Below are 25,203 nucleotides of genomic sequence, written 5' to 3'. Positions count from 1 at the left end.
CTTCCGATAACCACAGATACGTTTTTACATTTTCTATCTTGATAGATATGCCCATTAGAGACTGGTACAAGAATGAAATCATGTAGTCTGAAGCTGCTTTGAGTACAGCTTATTTCTGTTGTAAATTGTGTGTGTGTGTGTGTGTGTGTGTAAAAAAGTGAGCCCATGGCTCAGAGGGCAACTTCTGAGTGTCTGTTCTCTCCTTCTACCATGTGGGTCCTGGGGATCAAACTTAGGTTATCAGGCTTGGCAGCAAGCATGTTCACCATCATTTTACTGGTAGGAATATGGCTTCTTTCATTTAGAATTATACACATGACATTCATCCATATTGCAACATGTAAACAGTAGTCTATCTCTTTTTAAAAATCATTTTATTAGTTTACATTTCAAATGATATCCCCCTTCTCAATTACCCCTCTACAACCCCCCCCTCATTCCATCCCCTATGCCTCTATGAGGGTGCTCTGCCACCCACTCATCCACTTCTGCCTCACTACTCTAGCATCCCTCTATGCTGGGGCTTCAAGCCTCCCTCCCCTCCCACTGATGTCAGATAAGATCATCCATCCTCTGCTACAGATGTATCTGGAGCCATGGCTCCACTAAACCACCCTCTTTGGTTGGTGGTTTAGTCCCTGGAAGCTCAGGTTGATTCAATTAGTTGACACTGTTCTTTGAATAGGGTTGCAATTCCCTTCAGCTCCTTCAGTTCTTCCCCTAGCCCTGCCATTGGGGTCCCTGGGCTCAGTCTAACGGCTGGCTGCAAGTATCTGCATCTGTATTGACCAGGTGCTGGTAGAACCTCTCAGGCAACATCCATAACAGACTCCTGTCGGGAAGCGCTTCTTGGCATCAGCAACAGTGTGCAGAGCTGGTGTCTACAGACAGATGAATCCCTAGGTGTGGGGGTTTCTGGATGGCCTCTCCTTCAGTCTCTGTTCCAGTTTTTGTCTCTGTCTTTCTTTTGGGCATGCTAAAGTTATCACCATTAGGTCCTGGAGCCTCTCGCTTCCCCGGCATCTGGAACTTTCTAGTGGCTACCCCCAGTTCCCCATCTCCCACTGCTATGTGCTTTTAATCTGTATTTCTCTCCTGCCTGCCAATACCTGTTCCTGCCTTCCCTTTTTCTCCTCCCCTCCTCTCTCCCTTTCTGGTCCCTCTAGCTCCTGTTTTTATTGTGATTATTTTGTTCTCTGTTCTATGTAGAATTGAAGCATCTACAATGCTTAAAAGATTTTTTTGATTTATTTTATGGGCATGAGTGTTTTGCCTGCATGTACATATGCATACCACCAAATGGGTACCTAAGGAGATCTAAAGAGAATCTTGGATTCCCTGGAACAGGAGTACCAGACACCTACAGATACCATGTGGATACTGGGAACAGAATCCAGATCCTGTGCAGGGGCAACAAATGCTCTTAATCATTGAGCCATCTCCCCAGCCCTATTTTATTATTTTAAATTATGTGTATATATGTATGTTTGTGTGAGTTTGTGCACATGTGAGTGCAGGTGCCTGTGGAGTCCAGAAGAGGGCAGCATCAGATCCCCCGGAGTCAGCTGGTAGTTGCCTGCATGGGGTTCTGTGAACTGAACTTGGGTCCTTTGCAAGAGTACTAAGTGCCCTTAACCCCGGAGTTGTCTCTCCAGCCCCAGTTTGTCCATTTTAAATAGTAAACTTCATTCCACTGCATGAATGTACCTCAGCGTATTATCCCCTACCAGATGAAAAAAACTTGGACTGTTTCCATTAGTGGGGAAATTTCATGTTCATAGTTTGTATTCACTTGAATAAAATCTAAAAATAGGATTGTATGTGAATTTGTTGATTCCCTTTACTATTACCTTTTGTCCTAAAAGCAAAATTATAAACTTAAATTTTTATATTTATTACTATTATTACCATTATTATTATTATCATTATTTGGGGTTTCTGAGACAGGGTTTCTCTGTATAGCCCTGTCTGTCCTGGAACTCACTATGTAGACCAGGCTGGCTTCACACTCCGACTGCCTCTGCCTCCCAAGAGCTGGGATTAAAGGTGTGCACCACCACCGCCTGGCCAACCTTAAAATTTTTATTACATTTATTTGTGTGTGTGCATATGCACAGAAAGATTGCAGAGGTCAAAGGACAAGCTGTGAGAGTCAGTTCTCTCCTTCCATCAGGACTTTCACCTGAGCATCAGAGATCTAATTCAGGTTGTCAAGCTTGGCAGCAGGCACCTATACCTGCTAAACAATCTTGCATCACTATGAGTACTGTAGAATTCCATTTTTAACATCAACTCATTACAACAGGAATTTGGATACACTTGTGCTGTGGTCTGAATGTGCTTTGTTCACTGAACTCTCCCAGTGGTTTGTTTCTATTCTGAGACAGACTGTCACTATCTGGCCCTGGCTGGCCTAGAACTCACAGAGACCTGCCTACCAAGTACTAGGACTGTGCATGTGCCAAAACACCCAGCTTCTTGCAGTGGTTTAACCCACAGAGAATTACTTGATGGTATTAAGAGGAAGGGAATCTGATTTGGCTATGATATGCCTAAGTGGAGCTTTAGAAAGCTACAACTCATGACTGAATCCTGACAGCTTTGTGAGCAAACAGACACATGGTTATTCATGTCTCTAACCAAGATGTGATGAAGTTTGAATCTGTACCATGTTGGTGCCCTCCAGCCTCCAAAACTGTGAGCTGAGTACCCCTTTCTCCCTAAGAAGTAACCTAATTCAATTAAAAAGGAACGAACTTTTAACTATAGCTGGCAATCAAGTCCTGCCCTGGAACAGTAGCTATTACATTCAGTAGATTTATAAACACTACTAAAACTGGGCTAGCAGAATGGCTCAGCAGGTAAAAGGATCCAGCCACTGAGCCTGAAAACCACATTCAATCCCCAGAACTGAGAAGACAGAATCAACTACCTCAATTTGTCCTCTGATCTCCACAAACCTGTGCATGAAAATCTTTATGGCAAATATATCTGTAACCTCAGCACCTGGAAGACTAAAGAAGGAAAACTGACACAGGCCTGAGGCCTGCCTGGGATTTCCAGACTCTCCTGGGCTAGAGAACAAGACCCTGTAACCAAAAAAAAACAGACAAACCCAACAAATGGCTCTCCATCAATGAGACAATGTACCAAATAATTACACTCTCACTTTGTGTAGAATACTAGCTATAATAGTGTAGAGACAACAAAGACCTTTACAGTATAAAATCCACCCTCTCCACTTCTGGAGCTTAGTACTCAATGCTACTTAGGGGATCTCCTGCCCAAACTACTCTATGACTTAGTCCTTTATATCCTAATGAGGGCTTCCAGGTACAGATGGCTAATGTGCCAATAAGAAGTCTTTACAAAACTGAACAAATAAAAATATTGTTATTATTTTTATTTACATGTTGCGTATCTATGTGTCATGTGTGTGTGTGCCATTGTGTATGTGTGCCTGCAGAGGACAGAAGAGGGTGTCAGATTCCCTGGAGCTAAAGTTACAGGCGGCTATGAACCACCTGACAGGAATATTGGTAACCAAGCCTGGGTCCTCTGGAAGAGTAGCAAGTGCTTTTAACTGTTACCCATCTCTCCACATTCAACATGAAGAGATTAAGGGTGATTTACTTAGATTCACTTAAAAGTTGATATCTATACTGATTTGGTATCAGTTTAATACAAAACATGTCTACATATAAGGGGCACACCATCTTGCCTTTCTCCTATACCCCTCCATGATGCCATGCGGGTGATCACATGAAATCCAGTGATCTCTTTCACTACCTTCCCTGTGTTTCATCTCATCCAGTGAAGACCTTCACCTCCATCTTGACATGTCTTAAGGAGAATGCAATGTGAGGTGATAACATGATGTGCTTACTTAGGCCCAATCTACTACAGGCCTAGCTGTCTGCAAAGAAATGCATGTTTATAACTGTTCAAAGGACACATTTAATTAGCACAAATTGAGACCTAAAATAAAGCAAAGACTGGAATTGATAACATACAGTAATAATCTGAGACAGTACAGAGCTTGTGGCAGGAGGATCTTAAACTCAAGGAATTCCTAAGCTACCAGAGAGTTCAATGGTAGCCTAAGAAATTTAGTGAGGGGGCTGGAGAGATGGCTCAGTGGTTAAGAGCACTGACTGTTCTTCCAGAGGTCCTGAGTTCAATTCCTAGCCACCACATGGTGACTCCCAACCATCTGTAATGGGATCAGATGCCCTCTTCTGGTGTGTCTGAAGAGTGACAGTGTACTCATATACATAAAATAATTGCTTCTTTTAAAAAAGAAAGAAATTGAGTGAGATTGTCCCAAAATGACAAGCCAGGTGTCAAGCGTGGCAGTGGCACAATTTTTTTTTGTCCCAGCACCTAAAGGCAGAGACAGGTAGAGTCCTTCCTGCATGACAAATTCCAGGCCAGTGAGCACTACACAGTAAGATCCTGTCTTAAAAAGAAAAAGGGGTGGGGCTAAAGCTCAGTAGTAAAGCATCTGTCTAATATCTTTAAGGTACTTGGGCACAATCCTCGCGATATTTAAAAGAATAAAGCAAGCAGAGAGGATAAGCATATGAATAAAATCCATGAGGTTTCAAAACTCATTTGAATGCTAAGCAATTTTTTTTCTTAATCCTACAAACACAACTAATACCCAACAGTTAGGCATTATTTGCCCTGATTCTATCCTGATTTTTTAGCACTGAAACTGCTGCACTCATAGAAACACCTCAGTTCAGGAAACTAAAATATTTGAACACCCTACTACCAGCACCTATTATGTTCCAAGCATAGGGTAAATGACAGCCAAAAAAAAAAAAAAAAAAAAAAAAAAGAAAAAAAAAAAGAAACGTCCACAACTTCATGCAATTTAAGAACAAGAATAGGAGACAGTCAAGAAAACACAGAAATCAGTATGGACAAAGCTAAGTGTGAAGAAGAAAATAAATCAAGAACGGGAGGGGGGGATCTGCAGCAAGGAGAGCAGGAGAAGCTTCTCTGAAGGCTCAAATTAGAAACTTTTAGAGGGAAAATGAGGGTCTATGGGGTTCCCCAGGGAGGCCCTCTAGGACAGCTAAGACCACAGAGCTGATAATATTGGCTCAGAAAACTGAAAGAGAAACTGTCACTGATGTTTAAGCAAGGGAGGGGTGATAAAATGAGGCAAGTCAGAGTAAAAAGAAAGCATATCAGAGGTTTGCAAAGCAGGGACAGGAGTAGGGTTCTGTTTGAAGGCAGACAAAAAATCCCAAATGGGTTGAAGCAGAGGAGTAACCTATCCACAAATTTTCCAGGAATACTTGGGGCAGGGTGGAAGTGTAAAGCAGTCAGTCAGTCAGTCAGGATAAGTAATGGTGGCCCAACAAAGCAAGCAGCCACTAGGATAAAGAGAAACTGGAAGACCCTGAGAGGTGCTAGGAAAATAACCACAATCCAGAGTGTTGTATTTAAGGTGTTTGTTGGCATTATTTTTTTCACAGAGATGCTGGCAGAGGAATGTTATTCAAATAGTGGACACTGGTTATTTACTAAGAACAAGGAAAGGAAAGTGGAGCTTGGTGAAGCGATGGCTCAGGAGTGAAGGTGCTTGACACCAAGCCTGACAACCAAAGTTCATCACTGAGACCCATGTGGTGGAAAGAGTCAATTCCCAAAAGAGAGAGAGAAAGACAGACACACACACACACACACACACACAGAGAGAGAGAGAGAGAGAGAGAGAGAGAGATAAAGATAGAGCTCAGCCAGCAGAATGCTTATCTAGAATGTAAGATCATAGTTTGAACCCTCATACCACATAAACCAGGCATGGTGGCTCACACTTATTTATTATCTTAGTACTTATGATGTATAGGCAAAAGATCAGAAGTTCAAAGTCGCTGGCTACGTGTCTGGACCACCCTGCATCCAAAACCTTCTTTTTCTGTTAAGTTCTGGGTTTGCTTGTTTTTACTACTTGTTTGCTTGTTGTGTGTGTTCATGCCAGCATGCCTTACACACATGCATGCCATGGTGCATGTTTTCATGCCAGCATGCCCTACACACATGCATGCCGTGGTGCACATGTGCAGGTCAGAGACAATGTGCTGCTGTTAATCCTTCTCTCTACCATGTGCTTCCCGGGGATTTAACTCACCTCATCAGACCAAAGTCCTTTTGAAGTACTAATTTCCAAAGTAGCAGTCTAACAATCCTTTAAATTGCACGTAACCAGCACTCAATGTGGCAACTTTCCCTTCAAATTCCCAGCAAAGTCATTACAAATGGGAAAAAATATGGAGCTCTAAAAATGTCTAAAAGATTGCAGAACTGGCATGACACCCATGTCAGATTGGGCCAGGAAGAAGAGGACCTGCTGATGCTCTGCTGCCTTCCTCATTTCCTCCCCATGGTTCTGCCCAAATCCAGTGTAGCGCTTCACGCCTCAGTCAACTCTCTGACAGACGCTCATGGAGCCCAAGGATGACTTTGAGTTTCTTAATCTTCCTACCTCAATCTCCCAAGTATAGTATTGCAGGTGTATGAAGTCAGGACTGGATTCTTGTAGGTGGTTCTAAATTCAGTCAATTGATAAAGATTAAACTATCCAACCTCTCCTCCCGAGTTTGTAGGGATGGGAGTGGGGGAGGGGTCTTGAGGGTGACACAATCAAGGCCAGCACTCAATTACTGAACCACTCTTCCACATCCCTTTGGTTTGTAACTTTTCAAAAATTACATTTGTCTATTTATCTGCCTACCTCATCCATTCATCCATCCATCTACCTTCCCACCCCATCCATCCATTTATCCATCAATCCATCCACCTACCTATCTGTGTGTGTATAGGCTTGAGTGCCATAGCCTGCCTCTGAAATTTCAGGAGATGGTTTTCTCCCAAAGATTAAATTCAGGTCATTAGGCTTAGTAGCAGGAACCTCTTTACCTTCACAGGCTCCCCCTTGATCTTTGGAGACAAAAATCTCACTGTATGGTTGAAACTGGCCTCCCCTTCTGCTAAGAGTAATGGGACTTTAGATGTGTGCCATTACATGAGGCTAAGGATTTGTTTTAACCCCAGCTGACAGTAAAAAAGTTACATATCCATTATATAGATACATGAAATACAAGTTTATTAAAACAATACTTATCCAACAAATTTTATGATTTCTATTCAAGTTCATCTTTACTTTTAATGTAACCCATAACCTTGCATGGAAGTTTGAATATGCTTGGCCCATGGGAAGTGGCACTATTAGGTGCAATCTTGTTGGAGGAAGTTCATCACTGTGGGGGTGGCTTTGAAGCTCTGCTCAGTATGTCCAGTTTGCCTTTGGAACAAAACTCTCAGCTCCTCCAGCCTCAAGCCTGCCTGGAGGCTGACATGCTTCTCACCATGATGACAAAAGACTGAACCTCAGAGCCAGTTGGCCAGCCTCGACTAAATGTTGTCTTTTATGAGTTGCCTTGGTTATGGTGTCTGTTCACAGCAATTAAACCCAAACTAAGACAACTTAACTTCTCCATCCTCAGAGTTAAAACATTTTGTGTTTCTACAGCTAGGTAAGGTGGGTCGGCATCTGTAATGGCAGCACTTAGGAGACTAAGGGAAAAGGATTATTCTGAGTTCAAGGCCAGCCTGAATTACACAATAAGATCCTGTACTAAAAACACTCTGAGTTTCACATGTACAGCTCTTCACTCTGGGTTTCTTTCAGTTTCATAATGGCAATCAGCCTTTTCTACCTGGCTTCTTGTGCACATGCTGGCTCCTCAAAAATGAACACACAATACCTTCCCCTTTATTCTTCAGTCTCCTAATCTCCTTTTCCTTAACATCTGTTCCAGGTCTCAGCTTAAATGACATCTTATCAGGCTTATAAAGCCTGACATAAACCAACCGTTCCTTCATAACCTGCAATCCAAGTCTTGCCTTTTCTCTGCCACCTCTCTCTGTAAGGTCCTTGAAGGTGGCAAACGCTTTCATCTTGTTCATCTAACTTAACCCACTTGTTGAAAAGCAACAATCTCTACTCTTCAATGAACAATAAATAGAAGGACCCAGTCTAAAATGAGTTTTGAGTTGGTGAGATGGCTCAGCAGAAAAGGGAGCATGCTGCCTCCAAGCCTGACAGTCTGCATTCAGTTCCCAGATCCTGAAAACCTGCATCATGAAAGAAGAGAACCACTTATATACTCTGGTTTCCACACACGTGCTCCCTATGCAAATAAAGAAAAGACAAAAAAAGGTTTTTAAATGGGTTTTACATTTTTCTTAAAAGCTTTGGTATAGGGGTTGAAGATGGAGCTCAGTGCCTAGGTTTGCTCTCAAAAATGAACACATAGGTACACAGACAGACAGACAGAAACACACACACACACACATACACACACACACAAAGAGAGAGAGAGAGAGAGAGAGAGAGAGAGAATTAGAGCTGCCAAGACACTTCACACTCCTCCAACCATTTCCAAATAAAAGCTAACTAAAGATAATTTAGTAAATAAGCTGCATCTAGCTATATGTAACATTATTATACAAACCTAAAACTTCACAAGTTATCACTGCCACTCACAAATTCATTACAGCCTTCAAAATCTGCCTCTAACTAACGTAAAACAAAATTAAGAAAAAGCCTAGCTTTAAATTTCCCAACTTTTATGGGAAACATTTATAGGATGCTTTATATCAATGGTTTATACAATATGCTAAAAAGAGGTCCTAGAAAATATCTAATGGGTCTAATCGAAGAAATAACCCCCCCCCCCCCGTATGGGGTTGGAACCTAAAGCCTCCTGCATGCTTGGTGAGCACCCTACCATTAAGTCTTATCTCAAGCTCTCTTTTTGCCTTTTGAAATGGTTTCACCCAGGTTGCCCAATCAGTCTAGCCTTCAGCTTACAAGCAGGTCCTAAACTTATGATTCTCCTGCTTTGGCCTGAGTAGAGTGGCTGTGATTACAGGCTGTGCCACCAGGTCATCTTCAAAGACAAATTCCATGCTGTCACTTCAAATTGAGGAGAAACAAACAAACAAGAAAAAACAAAGTTTCTATAAAACAGGAATGGTGGCTCACATGTAACCATGACACTTGCAAGGCTGAGGTAGATACACTGTCATAAGTTTCAGGCCAGCTTGGCTACAAGTGAGACACTTTCAAAAGAAACAATAACAGAGAAAGAAAAGAAAGGAAGGAAGGAAGGAAGGAAAGAAGGAAGGAAGAGTATAAAACATTTTAGTATAAATATACCTAAACAAGTTTTGGAAAAGGCAAAGCAGGAAGATGGGTGGGGAGCCTTGTTCTGTAGTCCTGTCTGGCCTTGAACTTTTGCTCCCCCTGCTTCAGGTTGGAGTCTAGGGTTACAGCTGTGAACTTCCATGGCAGGTTAGGGCTGAGTAAAGCACCAATGACAAGTCTCCTGCAATTTAAAAGTGGGAAAACAATAATGTGCCTCCCCTAAGTCACTAAAGGTTTACATGCAAAAGGAAAATTCTCCAAGGCTCAGAAGGATAACTTAGTGGCAGAGCATGGGTTTGATTCCCAGCGTTTTACTCACTCAAATTTTCAAATTGAGATCAGAGTTTTAAAACTGGCAATATAGGCTCAGTTGGTACAATGCTTGCTCTAATAATCTCTCTAATTCCACCTGTAGTCCTACACTTGGGAGCAGAGGTACCTAGGAAACAAAGGCAGAAGGATCACTCTCAGCTGTCATACTAAGTTTAATGCCAGCCTGGGCTCCATCAGACTCTAAATATACAAAGATACACACACACACACATACACACACACACACACACACACACAAAACGTGTCAAGAATGACTGACTCAAGAAAAAGAATCTCACTGTAGTTGGCAGCACACACCTTTAATCCCAGCACTCACAAGGCAGAGGCAGGTGAAATCTGTGAGTTTGAAGCCAGCCTGGTCTACAGACAGAGTTTCAGGACAGCCTAGAACACACTGGAAATCCTGTCTCAACAAACAAGCAAAAAAGAATATTTAGTCTGGAGAGATTGCTCAGTGGTTAAGAGCACTGGCTTTTTCAGAGGACCTGGGTCCAATTCCAGTACCAACATGGCAGCTCATCACCATTTGAAACTCCAGTTCCAGGGGATCAGACACCCTCTTCAATCATCTACAGGCACCAGGCATAAGTGTGGTACCTAAATACACATACAGGCAAAATACCCATATATTTAAAATTTTTTAAAAATTGAAAAAACAAAAAAGGCATTTCTAGTGGCGAGCTTAGTAGCAAAGCATGTACTCAGTATGCATGACGGCCTGGGTTCAATGCCAGCAGCAACAACAAAAATACAAAAAAACTATCCTACCAATAAGTTCAGATTAGAGATTTAAATGAGCTACCAGGTTTGGTACTTTATATCTGTCAAGTTATTTGGGTTGCATGTATGCCCTAAACTTAGATACAATACAGGAAACACAAGCAGTTATTTCTCTCCCCAATTAGTTACAATGTCTTAATAAGAATGATGAACTTATATACAAACAGTGGTCCCAATGATGAGCATGACTCACAATTGTCTGGCCTGTACTTGTTACAAATATAGAATCCAAGACTTTAGTTTCTGGGGTCTGATCTAGTAGAGGTAGGAATTATGCCCCATACCCCCTCCCAACCTATATTTTATTATACTTGATCATGTATGCCTTTTAAAAACTGGTATATATGCATCATACATAGTGTTGGGCTTTTACAGTCAATCTACATTCTAAATAAGCAACTCAAGGTGGCTCCTGACACTGCTTACACACCTCCCCTTCAATAAGTACAAAGTTAGAGGTGTTACAGTAATTCCAACATAATGGCTTAGATTCCTAATTAGAAAACTCGGGGGTAGGGCCCCCTTACTAACTATACACCACTTTCCTGTTAAGACAATTGGAAATCTGTCATGGTTTATTCTTTCTTCAAGGATCATGAACTAAACAAGCCCAGTGTCAAACCTCCAATGAAAACTCAGCAGTAGATGGCACAGCCCAAGGCCATCTTGGTCAGGAAAGATCTAGGAAGCAATGGTTATGTGGATTCCTAAGATCCTAAATCAGGTTGACTATAAATTTCTTCTAAGACTCTGGTAAAGCAACCTGAGACAGAGAGCCAAGCACAGAGCAAAACAGACAAAAAAACAAAACACAAAACTCAGAAGGCACTAGTACCCCTGGAAAGGAACTGTTGGCTAGTTCTCATTTGATAGAAAACATGCTAACAAGTAGCTGAAGGGGAGGCAGAACTGTTGTTAAAAATACGTTTGGTCTTACAAATTTCACATTCTTTGTTCAAAGGGACATTTACAGTTAGATCTAAAGTTGCAGCCTCCTTCACTTCCTATTTTGGAAATACTTTTTTTTTTTTAGATTAATTTACTTTATGTATGTGAGTAGACTGTAGCTGTCCTCAGACACACCAGAAGAGAGCACCAGACCCATTATAGATGATTGTGAACCACTATGTGGTTGCTGGGAATTGAACTCAGGATGAGCAGTCAGTGTTCTTAACTGCTGAGCCATCTCTCCAGCCCCTGGAAATACTTTTTTTAAAGATTTATTTATTTTTATTTTGTGTGTATGAGTGGTTTTTGCCTGTATGTTTATGTACCACATGTGTACCTAGTGCCTGTGGAGGTCAGAAAAGGGGATCTGATCCCCTAGAACTAGAGGTACATATGGTTGGGGGATAAACCCAGGTACTCTGCAAGAACAGTATGCTGCTTTTACCCACTGAGCCATCTCCAGTCCCTGGAAATGTTCTTTGTAGATCTGGTAAAATGTCTCTTCTACCAAAGGAAGCACTCCACCCAATCATTCACCAAAATTCTGTGGGAAAAATCATTAAGGTCAGAATAACTGGTTGTTTGTTTCATTCCTCTTGGGAACAAATACCTTAAAAGGGTTTTATCAAGCACCCCAAACACTTCCTAATGGATTTGATAACTCTATTTAGCGAACCTTAAAAACATGAGTTTTGGCAACATAGAAACTGACCATGAGACGTTATTCTCTAGCTGGGCATGATGCTGGATGTGATGATGATGGCTCAAGTTTGTAATCCCAGCACTCTGAACGCTGAGGCAGGAGAATTTTTAAGTTCAAACCCAGCATGGACTTCACAGCAAGATCCTTCTTAAACCAAGGTTCTGGAGAAATGGTTTAGCTGTTACAAGAACTTGCTGTGTTTGCGGGACACTTGGGCTCCTAGTACCCACATGATAGCTCATAATTGTAACTTCAGTTCCAGGAAGTCTAATATCCTCTTCTGGCCTCTGTGGGCAGTGGTCAATGGGCACACACATGGTCCAGTTATACACATGAAGGAAAAACATTATTCATACACATTAAAAAAATCTTTTTAAAAAATAAACAAATCAAAATAATAATTTCCTAAAAGCCCACTTTTTTTCCCATTATGCATTATGAAAAACTAAAAGACTATACTAACTGATACAGTAGAAACAGTATGGTTGTAATGGGCTAAATTCCAATTTTACTACTTACTAGTAAATTATTTTCTCTTCTTTAATCTTGTTTTCTTCAAATGTAAAGTGGAAAAAGGTCAATTCACCATGATTTGAAAATGTGACAATGTAAATTGAGCACTTCATCGAGACATCTAATTTACTCCAGATATAAATGAATGATTGTATCTACACTCCACAGACCACAAAACAGAAGGGTGGACATATGACACAGACTCTAATATTCCTGCCAGTCTAAAAACTTATCAATAAAACTTTTATAGACAGCAACACATTTTTTTGGTAGATTTTTGGGAGCCTTTCAATGAAAATTCTTTCAATTTATTCACTGAATTCCTACCCTAAACAGGGGTTCCTGTCCTTAGTCCTTCTACTGGCCCCATTACTTACCTACCCCCCTACCATCATTTTTAAAGGTTTCTTTCTTTCTTTCTTTCTTAACATTTATTTACTTCACATGTATGAGTACACTGTAGCTGTCTTCAGACACACCAGAAGAGGGCGTCTGATTGCTTACAATGGTTGTGAGCCACCATGTGGTTGCTGGGAACTGAACTCAGGACCTCTGGAAGAACAGTCAGTGGCCTTCTGAGCCATCTCTCTACCCTTCTGTCTGTCTGTCTGTAACCCCTGACCTTAAGAGGGACAAGGTAGAAAAATTGGTTTAATTCAGTGATAGATCAGGTTATAGTCTGAGACCCTGTATCAAAGTAAATGTGTGTGTGCATCTTTTTCTTTAAAACATTACAAGTCCTTCCCTCATAAGAGCCCTCCCTTTTCTTTCTTTTGTTTTTGGGTGTTTGTTTCCCTGTTTAGGCCTAGCTATCCTGGACTTGTTTTGTAGACCAGGCAAGTCCTTCCTTTATAGTCCTAATTAATCCTGAGACTTCTAGTCTATTACTAAGAACTCCAAAGAAGGCTTTTATACAAAAACTTTGTCATTAATACCAACATTTTCTATTATAAATATTTGATTCATGCAACTCTTCAATTCAATGCCCAAAGCTGATGTTGTATCTCCATTTTACAGTGGAGACCAAAGGTAAATGGCTAGAAAGAAATTAGGACTCAGAATTACAGATTCTGAGTTTAGTACTCTATCTACTCCTTTTATAAAGCTATTGTATCTTTCCTACCCTCCCTTTATGTCATTTACTCATGAAACTTAGAGCAAATAATCTTTGAATCTCCTGATAGAATCAGAGTACTGACTGCTACACAAACAGCTTCCTCCCTGCTGTGTTTTTTAAAGTACAGAAGCAATGCGGGGTACTCCAAGACGCTAAAGCCACAAGACGCTTCACTACTTAGATCTTCAAGTGAAAAAGATTTCTATGCTGATGCACAAAAAGGCTAAGAGCTTGGGTTACAGTCTCTCTCTGCTGCTCTACAATCACAACTTCCATTTATGTGTCCTCTTTCCTCTTCCCAAGAGTTTTTTTGTCTGACATCCCAACGGGAACCCATTTCGACCGTAAATGACTATAGTCTCCAAAGAGACTACAATAAAGTCTCCCCCCCAACCCTAAGAACCACGGAAACTCTTCAGAACATTTATGGGTGCCCCTCCTATGTCCACATGCCTGATCTGAAAAACTTCATCTTCCAGAGTCCACACCTTCTAGACAAATTTTCCCTCCCACCGCCCCATGCTCACCCTTGCACCTCCTCCAAAATCTCTCAGCCATTGGGGTTCGCGGGCGATACTTCCTATCTCGCCCAGCCCGAATCTCCCGGCCTGCAGTCATGACGGCCCGATCCGGTCCAAGCAGACAGCGATCCCCTAAAGTACCCCAAAACCCTGAGGCCCATCAGCCCGATCCCTGCCCCGCCTCCCGGCCCAAGGCGCCAAGTCCTCGGGGCTCCGTCTCCAGGCCTGGCCCTGGATCTCAGGGCCTAAGATTCAGCGAAGAGACAGGAAGGGACTACAGCAGCGGGCCGGACACCAGGCGAGCCGAGCGCTCCGGTCGGGCGACTCCCAGCTCCGGTGACCAGGACTCAGCCCTCCCGATCTGCCGGCCCGCGCCTCCGCGGCCTGCCCTCACCTGATCCAGGTTCTCGTCGCTGCCGCTGTCTTCCGTATCCGAGTCGATCACGACACGGCCTTTCCGCTTCTTTACCATGGTGGTCCCCCGGCTCCCACGCCGGACGCCGCCCGGACTCCCCTCTTGCCCGCCTGCCAGTGGGACCGCCACTGCCGCCGCCACCGCCGCCGCCACCGCCGCCGCTCGACCCACACAAAGGCGACCGCGCATGCGCGCTCCGCTCCGCCCCTGGCCCCGCCCCCCGCCTGGCGCACGCCGTTCGCCGGCGCCTGGCGCCCCGCCCCGCCCCACCTCCGACGCAGCGCGAGGGGCGGAGCTACCCGCCCCAGGGTTCGGGACTGGAGCACCCTGGTCTCTCCTTGCAGTCCGGAAGTTTCTGCTATGTTCGAGTTGTAAGCTGCCCAGGGGTGCCCTACTTGAAACGAATTTGAGCCGCCAGACCAGGATCCTCTCTGAGGAAGCTCCTGCATCTCCAGCCCTGGAAAGCGATCTCAGGGGAACACCTGCGTAGACGACAGCCTCTGGAAATTGCTGAGAGTTTGGGTGGAGGAACCAGGCAGGGCTCGCCTGCCTGGTCTGTTATTAGTGACAACCGAACTGCGACCCCAAAACTAGGGAAGACTATTTCAGCGATAATAAAATTAGTTTCGGAGAACTCAGATTTATTATGGGGAAGCAGCTGGTGTCGTGGATGTGGGATGAGTGGAGAAGTGGCCCGAGTGGAAAGCTTTAACTTAATGAGCTAAGGAGTTTCAAACTGGCTTGGGTGTCCTGTGTCTTTAGTAAGGGTCGGCAATGTCTTCAACACTGGAAAAGACTGAGAATTGAGAAATAGATAGGAAAAGCAAATGAATTATTTGCTGGGTAGAATCTCTAGGATTTGAGATAAGTTGGGGCGCAGAGGAGGCAGGGATGCAGATTCTGATTTAGGAAGGTGAGTGCAAGCTTTATCAAGATAAGGAAATAGATTTGGAGGGGAAGAAGCTGTAGGAAATGTTTTATGTCGGTTGGATTTGAAGTTATCTGACAAAAAGATCAACAGTGAAAATGTATTTTTATATATTATGTGCAGCAGGGCTTGTTTTATTAGGGAGTATAAACAGTAACAATTTGAAGCTGTTCTCGTCTTAGAGCCCATTAGTTCATTCATTCTGATAGACAACTTTAAGATTCAGATCTTCCCCTGCGAAATTGATGAGTTCTTGCTTTCTCTCTTGCTCACTATCCCACTTTGACTCTCTTAAGATGTTTTTTTGTTCCTCAACTCAACTACAGTACACATCACATCTCTTGCCAGGTGTGGTGATTGTAAACCCATAGTTCCAGATACTTGGAAGGTTAAGACAGAAGAATATAAGGAACACAAGTTCAAGGCCTGCCTAAAACTGCTTAATGGGTCTGAGGCTAAGACCCTGTCTCAATCAATCTATCTATAAATAAATGCCATGCAGTGGTGGCCAGTGCCTTTAACCCCAACACTTGGGAGGCAGAGGTGGGCAGATCTCTGTATTCCAGGCTAGCCTGTCTACAGATCAAGTTCCAGAACAAGCAAGAGCTGTTACACATAGAAATCCTATCTTGAAAAACAAGAGGAGAAGGAGGAGAAAGAAGAAGGTAAAGGAGTAGGAAGAAGACATAAAGTATTGGATGTAGCTCAGTAGTAGTGCTTATAAGCATATGTAAGGCCCCAGGTTCAATCTTTATTAATAAAAGCAACAATAACATGCTCATGCCTTAAAATAGTAGCAGCCATAGCATTTATCAGTCTGAGGCAGAAGAATCACATATTGAATGGTAGCTTAGGCTACACAGCAAAACACAGTCATTCATTCATGTGTATAAAATGTGTGTGTGTGTGTGTGTGTGTGTGTGTGTGAGAGAGAGAGTGTGTGTGTATGTATGTATGTATGTATGTATATGTATACCTAATACAATGCCATCCATAGAAAGAAAAATCTGTCTACTTAAAAAGATGTTTAAGGGCTGAAGAGATGGCTCAGTGGTTAAGAGCACTGGTTGCTCTTCCAGAGGTCCTGAGTTCAGGTTCCAGCAACCACATGGTGGCTACAAGCATCTGTAATGGAATCTGACTCCAGATTCTAGTGTGTCTGAAGACAGCTACAGTGTACTTATATATAATAAATAAATGAATTTTTTTAAAAGATGTTTAAGATTACGTTAAAGAAAACAAACTAAATAAGACCCAGGTACCATTTTATTCCCGAAGAGCTTTACCTAACAATAAGCCCTAGACTTCTGCTCCCCAGAATATTCTCACATGAAGTCCATGGCCAAGATTATCCAAAAGGACCACAGAAGCTCCTGAGTTTCTAGGCATCCTTAAGTCTGGTACCTCTGGTAAGGACCCTTTAAATGTATTGTTTACCACTGGATTGTTGAAAAGAAAGCTATGATATAGTCAATGAATTTTAAAGATTGTCTTTGAGTGAAATCTGTTGACTTTTAAGTCATCTACAGTGGGGGTCCACTAAGGATTCATGGACAAGTTATTCTTTATAAGAACCAATCAATGTCTACATTGATGACATAGCTGTCCTCTGTAGATCCCTTCCTGAATGCTTTCCAAAATGCTTGTTGAAAGTTTCCAATCAGAAAAAATGAGGATAATAGAGCCTGCTCCCTGCCTCTCAATCTTTGAGTTCTTAGAAACTTTAAATGAATCACTACATAAAAGGGTGTTCAGAGTACTTTCTGAAAAAGCCAACACTGAGTACATGTCACTTACAATTGTTCCACTTTGGGGGAATCCAGGAAAAGTGATGCAGATGGGTACTCCCAGCACTTGGGAAGTGGAAGCAGAAAGATCAGGAGTTCCAGGCCAGCCTCAGCTATATAGTAACTTCAAGACCATCCTTGGTCAGATGAAACTCTAGCTCAAAGAACAAACAACCTACTGGAAACCAAATAAGGGCAAGCAGGATGACTCATTTTTCTCAACGAGCATTTGCTATGAAAGCCTGACTATATGAATTTAATCCCTAAATCCTATCCAAAGTGGAAGAGAACTGACTGCCAAAATTGTCTTCTTAACTGCACTTAGGAGCTCTGGCACACATGTACACACACACACACACACACACACACACACACACATATAAACAAAAACATTTTAAATTAAAAAGACATGGTGGCTTAGGGCTATAGTCCCAAAACTAAGGGGGCAGGTAGACATCTCAATGAGGTTAGGGTAGCCTGGTCTTTATACTGAATACCAGAAACAAAGTGAGAAACCATTTTTATTCAAGACTATTCCAGAGGTCAAAAGGAGTATATGCATGAGTGCATGCGAGTGAGCAAGAGAGAGATATCAAACAGAAAGTGCCCCCCCCTCTGGGAAGTGTTTTGAGACAGGGTCTTGTGTAGCTCAATACGGCCTAAATAGCTGTGTTTGTTTGAGCCTCTCACCTTCAACTTCTGAGTATTTGGGTTACAAAATAGAAAACTTTTACGATATATTGCTTCTTTGAGATGCTAAAAAAAAAGAAAAGCAAATATTAAAATTTAAAAATAAAAAACCAAATAAGATTTTTTTAAAAGACAAAAACTATGGATTCCTAACAAATAGGTTTGTATTTCTTTTTTGTTTTGTTTTTTGAGACAAGTTCTCAGGTATCCCAAGATGACCTTAAACTGGCCAAGTAGCTAGGGATGACCTTGAACTTCTGGTTCTCCTGCCTCTTCTACTTGAGTTTGGATTATAGGCTTGTCCCCACTCCTGGTGAAGGCTTTGCTAGGCAAAGTACTATACCAACTGAGCTATATCCTAGCCCTGTTTTTTGCCATTCCATTTTTAAATTGAAAATAAAGGAGATAGTTATTTTTGTTTTGCTAAAAGGGTTTGGCATGGAAAACTCTATAGCAATTACAATTGTTTAAGGACAGAGTTACTAAAACAGATGAGATAAGAAAGGATTAAGAGGAGAATCTCAGCGATCCTCAGTTGCTGCCGCATCCTCTGTCCGTCGTCATGACTGCCTACAAGCCGGTGCTGATCAGGCATGGCGAAAGCGCCTGGATCCTGTAGAACCGCTTCAGCGGCTGGTAAGAAGCCGACCTGAGCCCGGCGGGCTATGAGGAGGTGAAGCGCGGCGGGCAGGCGTTGCGAGATGCTATTGACCGGATGTGGTTGCCGGTGGTCAGGACGTGGCGCCTCAAAGAGCGACACTATGGGGGTCTAACAGGTCTCAACAAAGCAGAAACTGCTGCTAAGCATGGTGAGGCACAAGTAAAGATCTGGAGACGAGATCTTAAGATGTCCCGCCACCTCCAATGGAGCCTGATCATCCCTTCTACAGCAACATCAGCAAGGATCGCAGGTACGCAGACCTTACTGAGGACCAGCTGCCCTCCTGTGAGAGCCTGAAGGACACTACTGTCAGAGAGCTGCCCTTCTAGAATGAAGAAATTGTCCCCTAGATCAAGGAGGAGAAAAGGGTCTTGATTGCTGCCCATGGCAACAGCCTTCGGGGCCTGTCAAGCATCTGGAGGGTCTTTCAGAAGAGGCCATCATGGAGCTGAACCTGCCAATGGGCATTCCCATCGTCTATGAATTGGACAAGAACTTGAAGCCCATCAAGCCCATGCAGTTCCTGAGAGATGAGGAGACCGTGGAATCTGTGGCCATGGAGGCTGTGGCTGCTCAGGGCAAAGTGAAGAAGTGAAGGCAAGGAGGCAGACTCCTACCCGACACCCTCCCTGCCTGTTCCTGCCTCCTGCGCCCTCCCCGCACCTGCCACACTGACTACATCTTAAGTTTAGGTTGTAGCTGCAGATGGGGACCTGTGGCTCCCATTTTCCTTTTAGTATTTTATCCCCTGCACCCGCTCCCTTCATAGAATCTAGTCAGAATAACACTTCTGGGGTGCATGTTCTTGGTCCACATCCAGGGACGGCTCCCTGTACCAGGAGAGTTGAGAGATAGTAATTATAGTTTTTCTTAGTTCTTTGTTTACTAAGGGTCTGCTTAGGAGGAAGTCAGGGAGGAACTGCACTGTGATATGACCAATGAGAAGCTGCGGTCCAGTTTTGTCCCTGGAACCTGTCTTTCATTCTTCCCACAATTAGGTAACTGGGGGCATAGTCATTCCAGTGGAGAGTGAAAGTAACCTCATAGTGATTTGAAAGACCCCACTTTCTCTCTGACCCTAAAAAAACTGCTGGCCCTAGAAAGTTGGGATCAATCTCGTCAAGTCTATGTATTACATTTACTTTTATATAAAAAAGTATATATACATATATCAGCACACAAAGCAACTCTTGAGGTTGCTAGTGGCAGTTGAAACAGTCCTATGTGGTCACCAGAAAATAAGCCATTCCTCATGTCAAATGGGAGAAACTCCTTGTACCTCTTGCTGTGTTTGGATCCCTTTGCCTTGTTTTGTAGAGGTGAAGAGCCCCTTGATCATGTCCAAATTTTTGTCTTTCACTGTCTGAATCATGTTCCAGCTGCTTGAGCCTAGCGTGTGGGTTCAGAACTCGTTTGGGTATAACAACTAAATCTCTTTCCAGATCAGTATAATAAAGGAGTGATGTGCAATAAAAAAGAAAGAAAGAAAGGATTAAGAGCTCAGAGAAATGTGTGTGTGGAGTCGAAAAACATAAATAGGCAATCTAAGGAAGAGAACCCACCCAATGATTACATTCCAGAGTACCTAGAAGAAACACTAGACCAGTGGTGATACTAGTATACCTTATTCCAACACATTCTCATAGCTTGGGTCAGAAGACAACTTTCAGGAATGAGTTCTCTCCTTCCACCATAGGGGGGTGTCCCAGGAATCAGGTTTGGTGGCCTTTGCTTTTACTCGCTACGCCATCTTGATGTTCCTTCTGTGCTTCATAAAGCCAGCGTAGTAGCAAATCTGCAAACAGCAGGATCCTCAGGAGGCTGATGAGACTTATATCTCAGTAGAGTATTTCCTAACAGAAGGGAGGAAGAAAGATGGGCTCAGCCTAATGTCTGACTCCAGTGATGGGAAGCAAAACCAAGTAAAGCCAAAAGGTTCTTTGGCAAGCCAATTTTACCAAAATTATGGTAATAAAATAAGGTGGAGCATGATAGAAGACTCCTGACAGTGTTCTCTGGAACCTGCACAATCCTATGTATGCACCCTTTGCAAGGTAACTAAATATAGTGTGTAAAATGGACTGAGTATATAGCTCATGTACAAAAACAAAGTTTTAAAAAGTGTTTTAAATCTGGACTCAAAGTTAGTCAAGTTGTGTAAGTCAGACAGTGACACAGACTAGGATATGCTATTTAGGATTAGGATCATTTTGCCGATGTCGGTCCCAGTGTAGTTGAGTTATAATTTGGAGGGAAGGGTTTTCATTTAAAAAGTCCAGACCTGCACAATACAGTGTAGCAGAGATTTTCTCCCCGCCCCCTGCCTCCCACTTTTTTTTTTTTTTTTTTTTTTTTTTGGTCTCCTGAGAGGTAGGATCTCATTGTGTAGCCCAAGTTGGCCTGAAATTCATACTGCCACTCCTCCTTCAGTTTCCTCGGTGCTGGGATTAAAAACATGGCTGCCACACTGGGATCCCAGGCTGGTGCACTTGCTCTGATCCAACAAGTCCTTAAATACCCAAACTCATTTCAGTTTTTACTGTTTTGTTAGTGTTTGTTTTCATCCTCGTGGTCTAAGATGGAAATCTATCATTCATAACTAATGGACGGGGCTGGAGAGATGACTCAGCGGTTAAGAGTGCTGACTGCTCTTCCAGAGGTCCTGAGTTCAATTCCCAGCAACCACATGGTGGCTAACAAATCTCATGAGTTCTGCGGCACCCTGGTCTATATAGTGAGTTCCAAGATTCACTATATAGGACTATATAGACAGACCCTGTCTCAAACACTCTCTATTTAAACAAACAAACAAACAAAATAAAAATTTAAAAAACAGCACAAGAATACAGAGGGAAGAGGGCATTGAGAGACAGAAAGAAAGTGTGTCTGTGTCCTGATATTGTTTTCTTTGTGTGTGTGTGTGTGTGTGGTACTGGAATTTGAACCTTGGATCTTGTGCAAGTTAGGTAAGAACTGTACCACTAATCTGTCTTTTGATTTTTCAGTTTAAAGGCTGGGTTTAATGATACATAATGTAATCCTAGAGGTGAAAGGATCATTGTGAGTTCAAGACCAGTCTGATTTATATACCTAACAAGGTGTATGACAACTAGAGCCAGTGAGTCATTGTGATAGACAATGAAACAAAAAAAAAATATTTAAGACAGGGTCTATCTTAGTTAAAGTTTCATTGCTGTGAAAGGACATGACCAAAGCAACTCTTATAAATCAAAACTTTTAATTGGGGATGATTTACAATATCAGAGGCTCAGTCCCTTATCATCATAGCAGGAAGCATGGCAGCATGCAGGCAGACACGGTGCCGGAAGAACTGAGAGCTATAATTTTAATCTAAAGGCATCTAAGAGGGGACTTGTCTTCTACAGGCAGCTAGAAGGAGGTTCTGATTCCACATTCAAGCAGAGTTTGAGACTAGGAGACCTCAAAACCCTACTACATATTGACACGATTCCTCCAAGGCCACACCTCCTAACAGTGTCACTTCATATGACCAAGCATTGAAACATATAAATCTATGGGGCCAAACTTATTCAAACCACCACAGAATTTCTAATTTTCCAGGTGGACTGAAGCTTTCTTAGTTAGGGTTTTACTGCTGTGAACAGACACCATGACCAAGGCAACTCTTTTAGTAACAACATTTAATTGGGGCTGGATTACAGGTTCAGAGGTTCAGTCTATTATCATCAAGGGTGGGACATGGCAGAATCCAGGCAGGCATGGTGTGGTAGAAGCTGAGAATTCTACATTTTTTTAAACTTCTTATTTTATTTATATGAGTACAGGTGTAGCTGTCTTCAGACACACTAGAAGATGACATCAGATCCCATCACAGATGGTTGTGAGCCACCATGTAGTTGCTGGGAATTAAACTCAGACCTCTCAGTGTTCTTAAATGCTGAGCCATCTCTCCAGCTCCCAAACTCTACGTCTTCTTCTGAAGGCTGCTAGCAGAATTCTGGCTTCCAGGCAGCTAGGAGGAGGGTCTTAAAGCTGACAGTCACAGTGACACACCTATTGCAACAAGGTCACACCTTTTAATAGTACCACTCCCTGGGCCAAGCATATACAAACCATTACATTCCACTCCTTGGCTCCTATTGGCTTGTTCAAACATATGAGTCTACAGGGCCACACCTAGACATAGCATAAGGCAAAATACATTTAGTTTAACTTCCAGAGTCCTAATAGTCTATAACAGTCTCACCAATATTAAAAATCCAAAGTTCAAGGTTCTCCAAACCACTGAGTTCATTCTCCTCCGCTGCAATGTTTACAGTTTCTCTATTTAGTAATAATACCCTAACATCGTTCAACAAAAGAAGCCCATAGCTCTCTTGGCCTCTACTGAACCTGTTCCTTCTGACCTATTCTCAAATAGTTCCACAGACCCTGGACAACAAGGAAGCATCCAATTCTAAGACTGGACAAACATCCCTACCCCCACTTTTCTGGACTCTCTAGAAATGTTGCCCCAAACAAGTGTAAAGCAGTCAAGAGATCACAACAACCCTATTCCTGGTCCACCGTCACCTCTAATTTTTCTTTCTTTCTTTTCTTTTTTTTTTTTTTTTTTTTTTTGGATTCTAACCCTAAGTTTATTCAACAGTCCTCTCATGCTACACAAGTACAAACACAACCTTGTCTAAAATGCTACAAAGTTATAAAACTCAAAACAAATTTTATAAGTACTGACTGTACAATAAAAGCAAAAAGAGGCAATGTGCACACATTGCCAAGGTTAACCTGCAACATCCCCATGAATGGCAGGCGACAATGGGGTTTCACGAGGACCCTGGAGAACTGGCTCACCAATTTTAAAGTAACTGAGATGCAGGACAGAAAAGACCACCATTTATGGAGGAATCCTTCAAAAGTTTTAACCCTAGAAGTTGAAGGGCACTCAGCAGGAGGCGTGGTCAGGCCTAACAGAACAGCAGCTTGGTCCTTTCCACAGGTGTGACACAGAGACAGAGGGCTTGACCAGGTTGTCTGACTGGTCCTAGGTCACCTGTGGAAAACGGTGTGCTGCCATGTTCCAGTTGGTTCTGCTACCAAACAGACATCAAGAAACTGAAGGGGTGAACTTTCTAGCCAGAAAACTACAGGGTACCTCTCTGGGCACCATCCTTAATCAACAGTATCTCTACAAGCCAGAACCCTCCTGCAGAGGAAATCTCTTAACTGCTGTCTCCAAAGCCTACCCTGGGGTAGGGGATCCTTCCTTACAGATCCTCACTTGGCTAGAGAAAAGGACAAAACTGAGTCTGGGGAACATAAGTTACAGAGGTACAAATCGATGTTCCTGTTTATCGGGAGGAGTTGGAGCTGGATCGGCTCCTGTGGCGGTGGCGGCCGGGAGATCGAGACCTCCTACGTACAGGAGACCTTCGTCTAGGGGATCGAGACCTTCTCCTCATCCGTGGGGGTGACCTACGCCACATGGGAGGTGGTGGAAGCATTCTCCTGGGGGGGGGGGCTGAATCGCCGAGGCGGTGGCCGAGGCCAGGGTGCCAACACAGCAGTAGCCGTGATCTCTTGGCCATCAATTTGTCCTCCATCCATGTGTTTCAGTGCCTTCTCTGCTTCATCTGGATTCTCAAATTCCACATATGCATAGCCTTTGGAGAGATGAGGATGCATCCTTTCTGCATGTCAATCATTTTAATTTTCCCATAAGTAGAAAATATTTCCATGATATGGTCCTTGGTCACATTCCTAGTGAGCCTCCCAATGTGAACTTTGGTGGGTTTAGGTGACGGGCTTCGCCTTTTCCTCTCTTTCTCATCTCTTTTAGGTGGTTTGGATTTGGAGCGGGAACGCCGCCTATTGTCATGCCTGCGCCGCGAAGGGCTTGGGGAGCCGGAAGAGCTGCTAGAACTGGAACTTCGGGATGTGCTGGAGCTTCCTGAGCGGCTGGATGCAGAGGAAGAGCTAGAGCCACTGCTTGAGCCTGTGCTGGTGCTGGAGCCCGAGCTGGAGGTTGAGCTGGACCTAGATCTGGTGCTGCTGCTTCCGCTTGAAGCACTTCGTCTCTTCCGAGTCTTATCTCTGCCACAATCCTTCTCACTTGACTCTTTAGTGGCCCCTTTATCTTTAGATCGATCCTTGGACTTCTCATCAGAGCGGTCCTTGCGCTTGGTAGGAGAAGGAGCCCTAGTGCTGGACTTTTTATTATTCTCTTTGACTCCTAGCAAGCTCTTCTTTTTCACTCCTGATAAATCCATTCTCCCCTTCTTCAAGGCAGCAATGTCGGCCTTACTTATCTGAACTCACGTCTAACTTGAGTCTGAGCAACGATCCCTAATCGACTGCAATTTACGCCAAAGAGCAGCCTTTTAGGCTGGCTCATAATCAGCACCGTCCGCTCCGGCCATATACATCGACCTCGCCTCCCACCCTTTCTCCACTCACTACTCAGGTCAGGCTCGGTGCAGCGAGCCTAGGTCTCCAGCATCTTCCCAAGGCCGACACTTCCTCCCGCTCTTCTCAGGCCTGGACACCGGCGCAACTCTGTCGTCAGAGTTGAGAAGCAGGAAGGACTTAAAAATGTTATTTAC

At 43.1% G+C, this 25,203-nt stretch overlaps 1 protein-coding gene and 2 pseudogenes across 3 annotated transcripts in view; 1 reads left to right on the top strand and 2 right to left on the bottom strand.

The window, feature by feature from the left end:
* Positions 1–14,745, bottom strand: part of RTF1 (RTF1 homolog, Paf1/RNA polymerase II complex component) — a gene marked incomplete at its 5' end in the record, with an annotated part of 54,568 nt that extends 39,823 nt beyond the window's left edge. The window contains one exon of the mRNA XM_080931033.1: positions 14,536–14,745. Coding sequence (XP_080787159.1) covers positions 14,536–14,745 — 210 coding nt within the window. The remainder of the gene's footprint in view (positions 1–14,535) is intronic.
* A 3,778-nt stretch (positions 14,746–18,523) lies between these two features.
* LOC308431410 (phosphoglycerate mutase 1-like) lies at positions 18,524–19,217 on the top strand (annotated as a pseudogene). The gene has a single exon. The product of its transcript is annotated as a phosphoglycerate mutase 1-like (transcript).
* Positions 19,218–23,919: 4,702 nt separating this feature from the next.
* Positions 23,920–24,977, bottom strand: LOC308431626 (RNA-binding protein with serine-rich domain 1-like; annotated as a pseudogene). The gene has a single exon. The product of its transcript is annotated as an RNA-binding protein with serine-rich domain 1-like (transcript).
* Positions 24,978–25,203: the final 226 nt, after the last annotated feature.

The sequence above is a fragment of the Micromys minutus genome (genome assembly GCF_963924665.1).
Source record: "Micromys minutus genome assembly, chromosome: 17".
NCBI lineage: Eukaryota > Metazoa > Chordata > Mammalia > Rodentia > Muridae > Micromys > Micromys minutus.
Note: the sequence above shows the minus strand (reverse complement) of the source record. Positions and strands in the feature narration are given on the sequence as shown.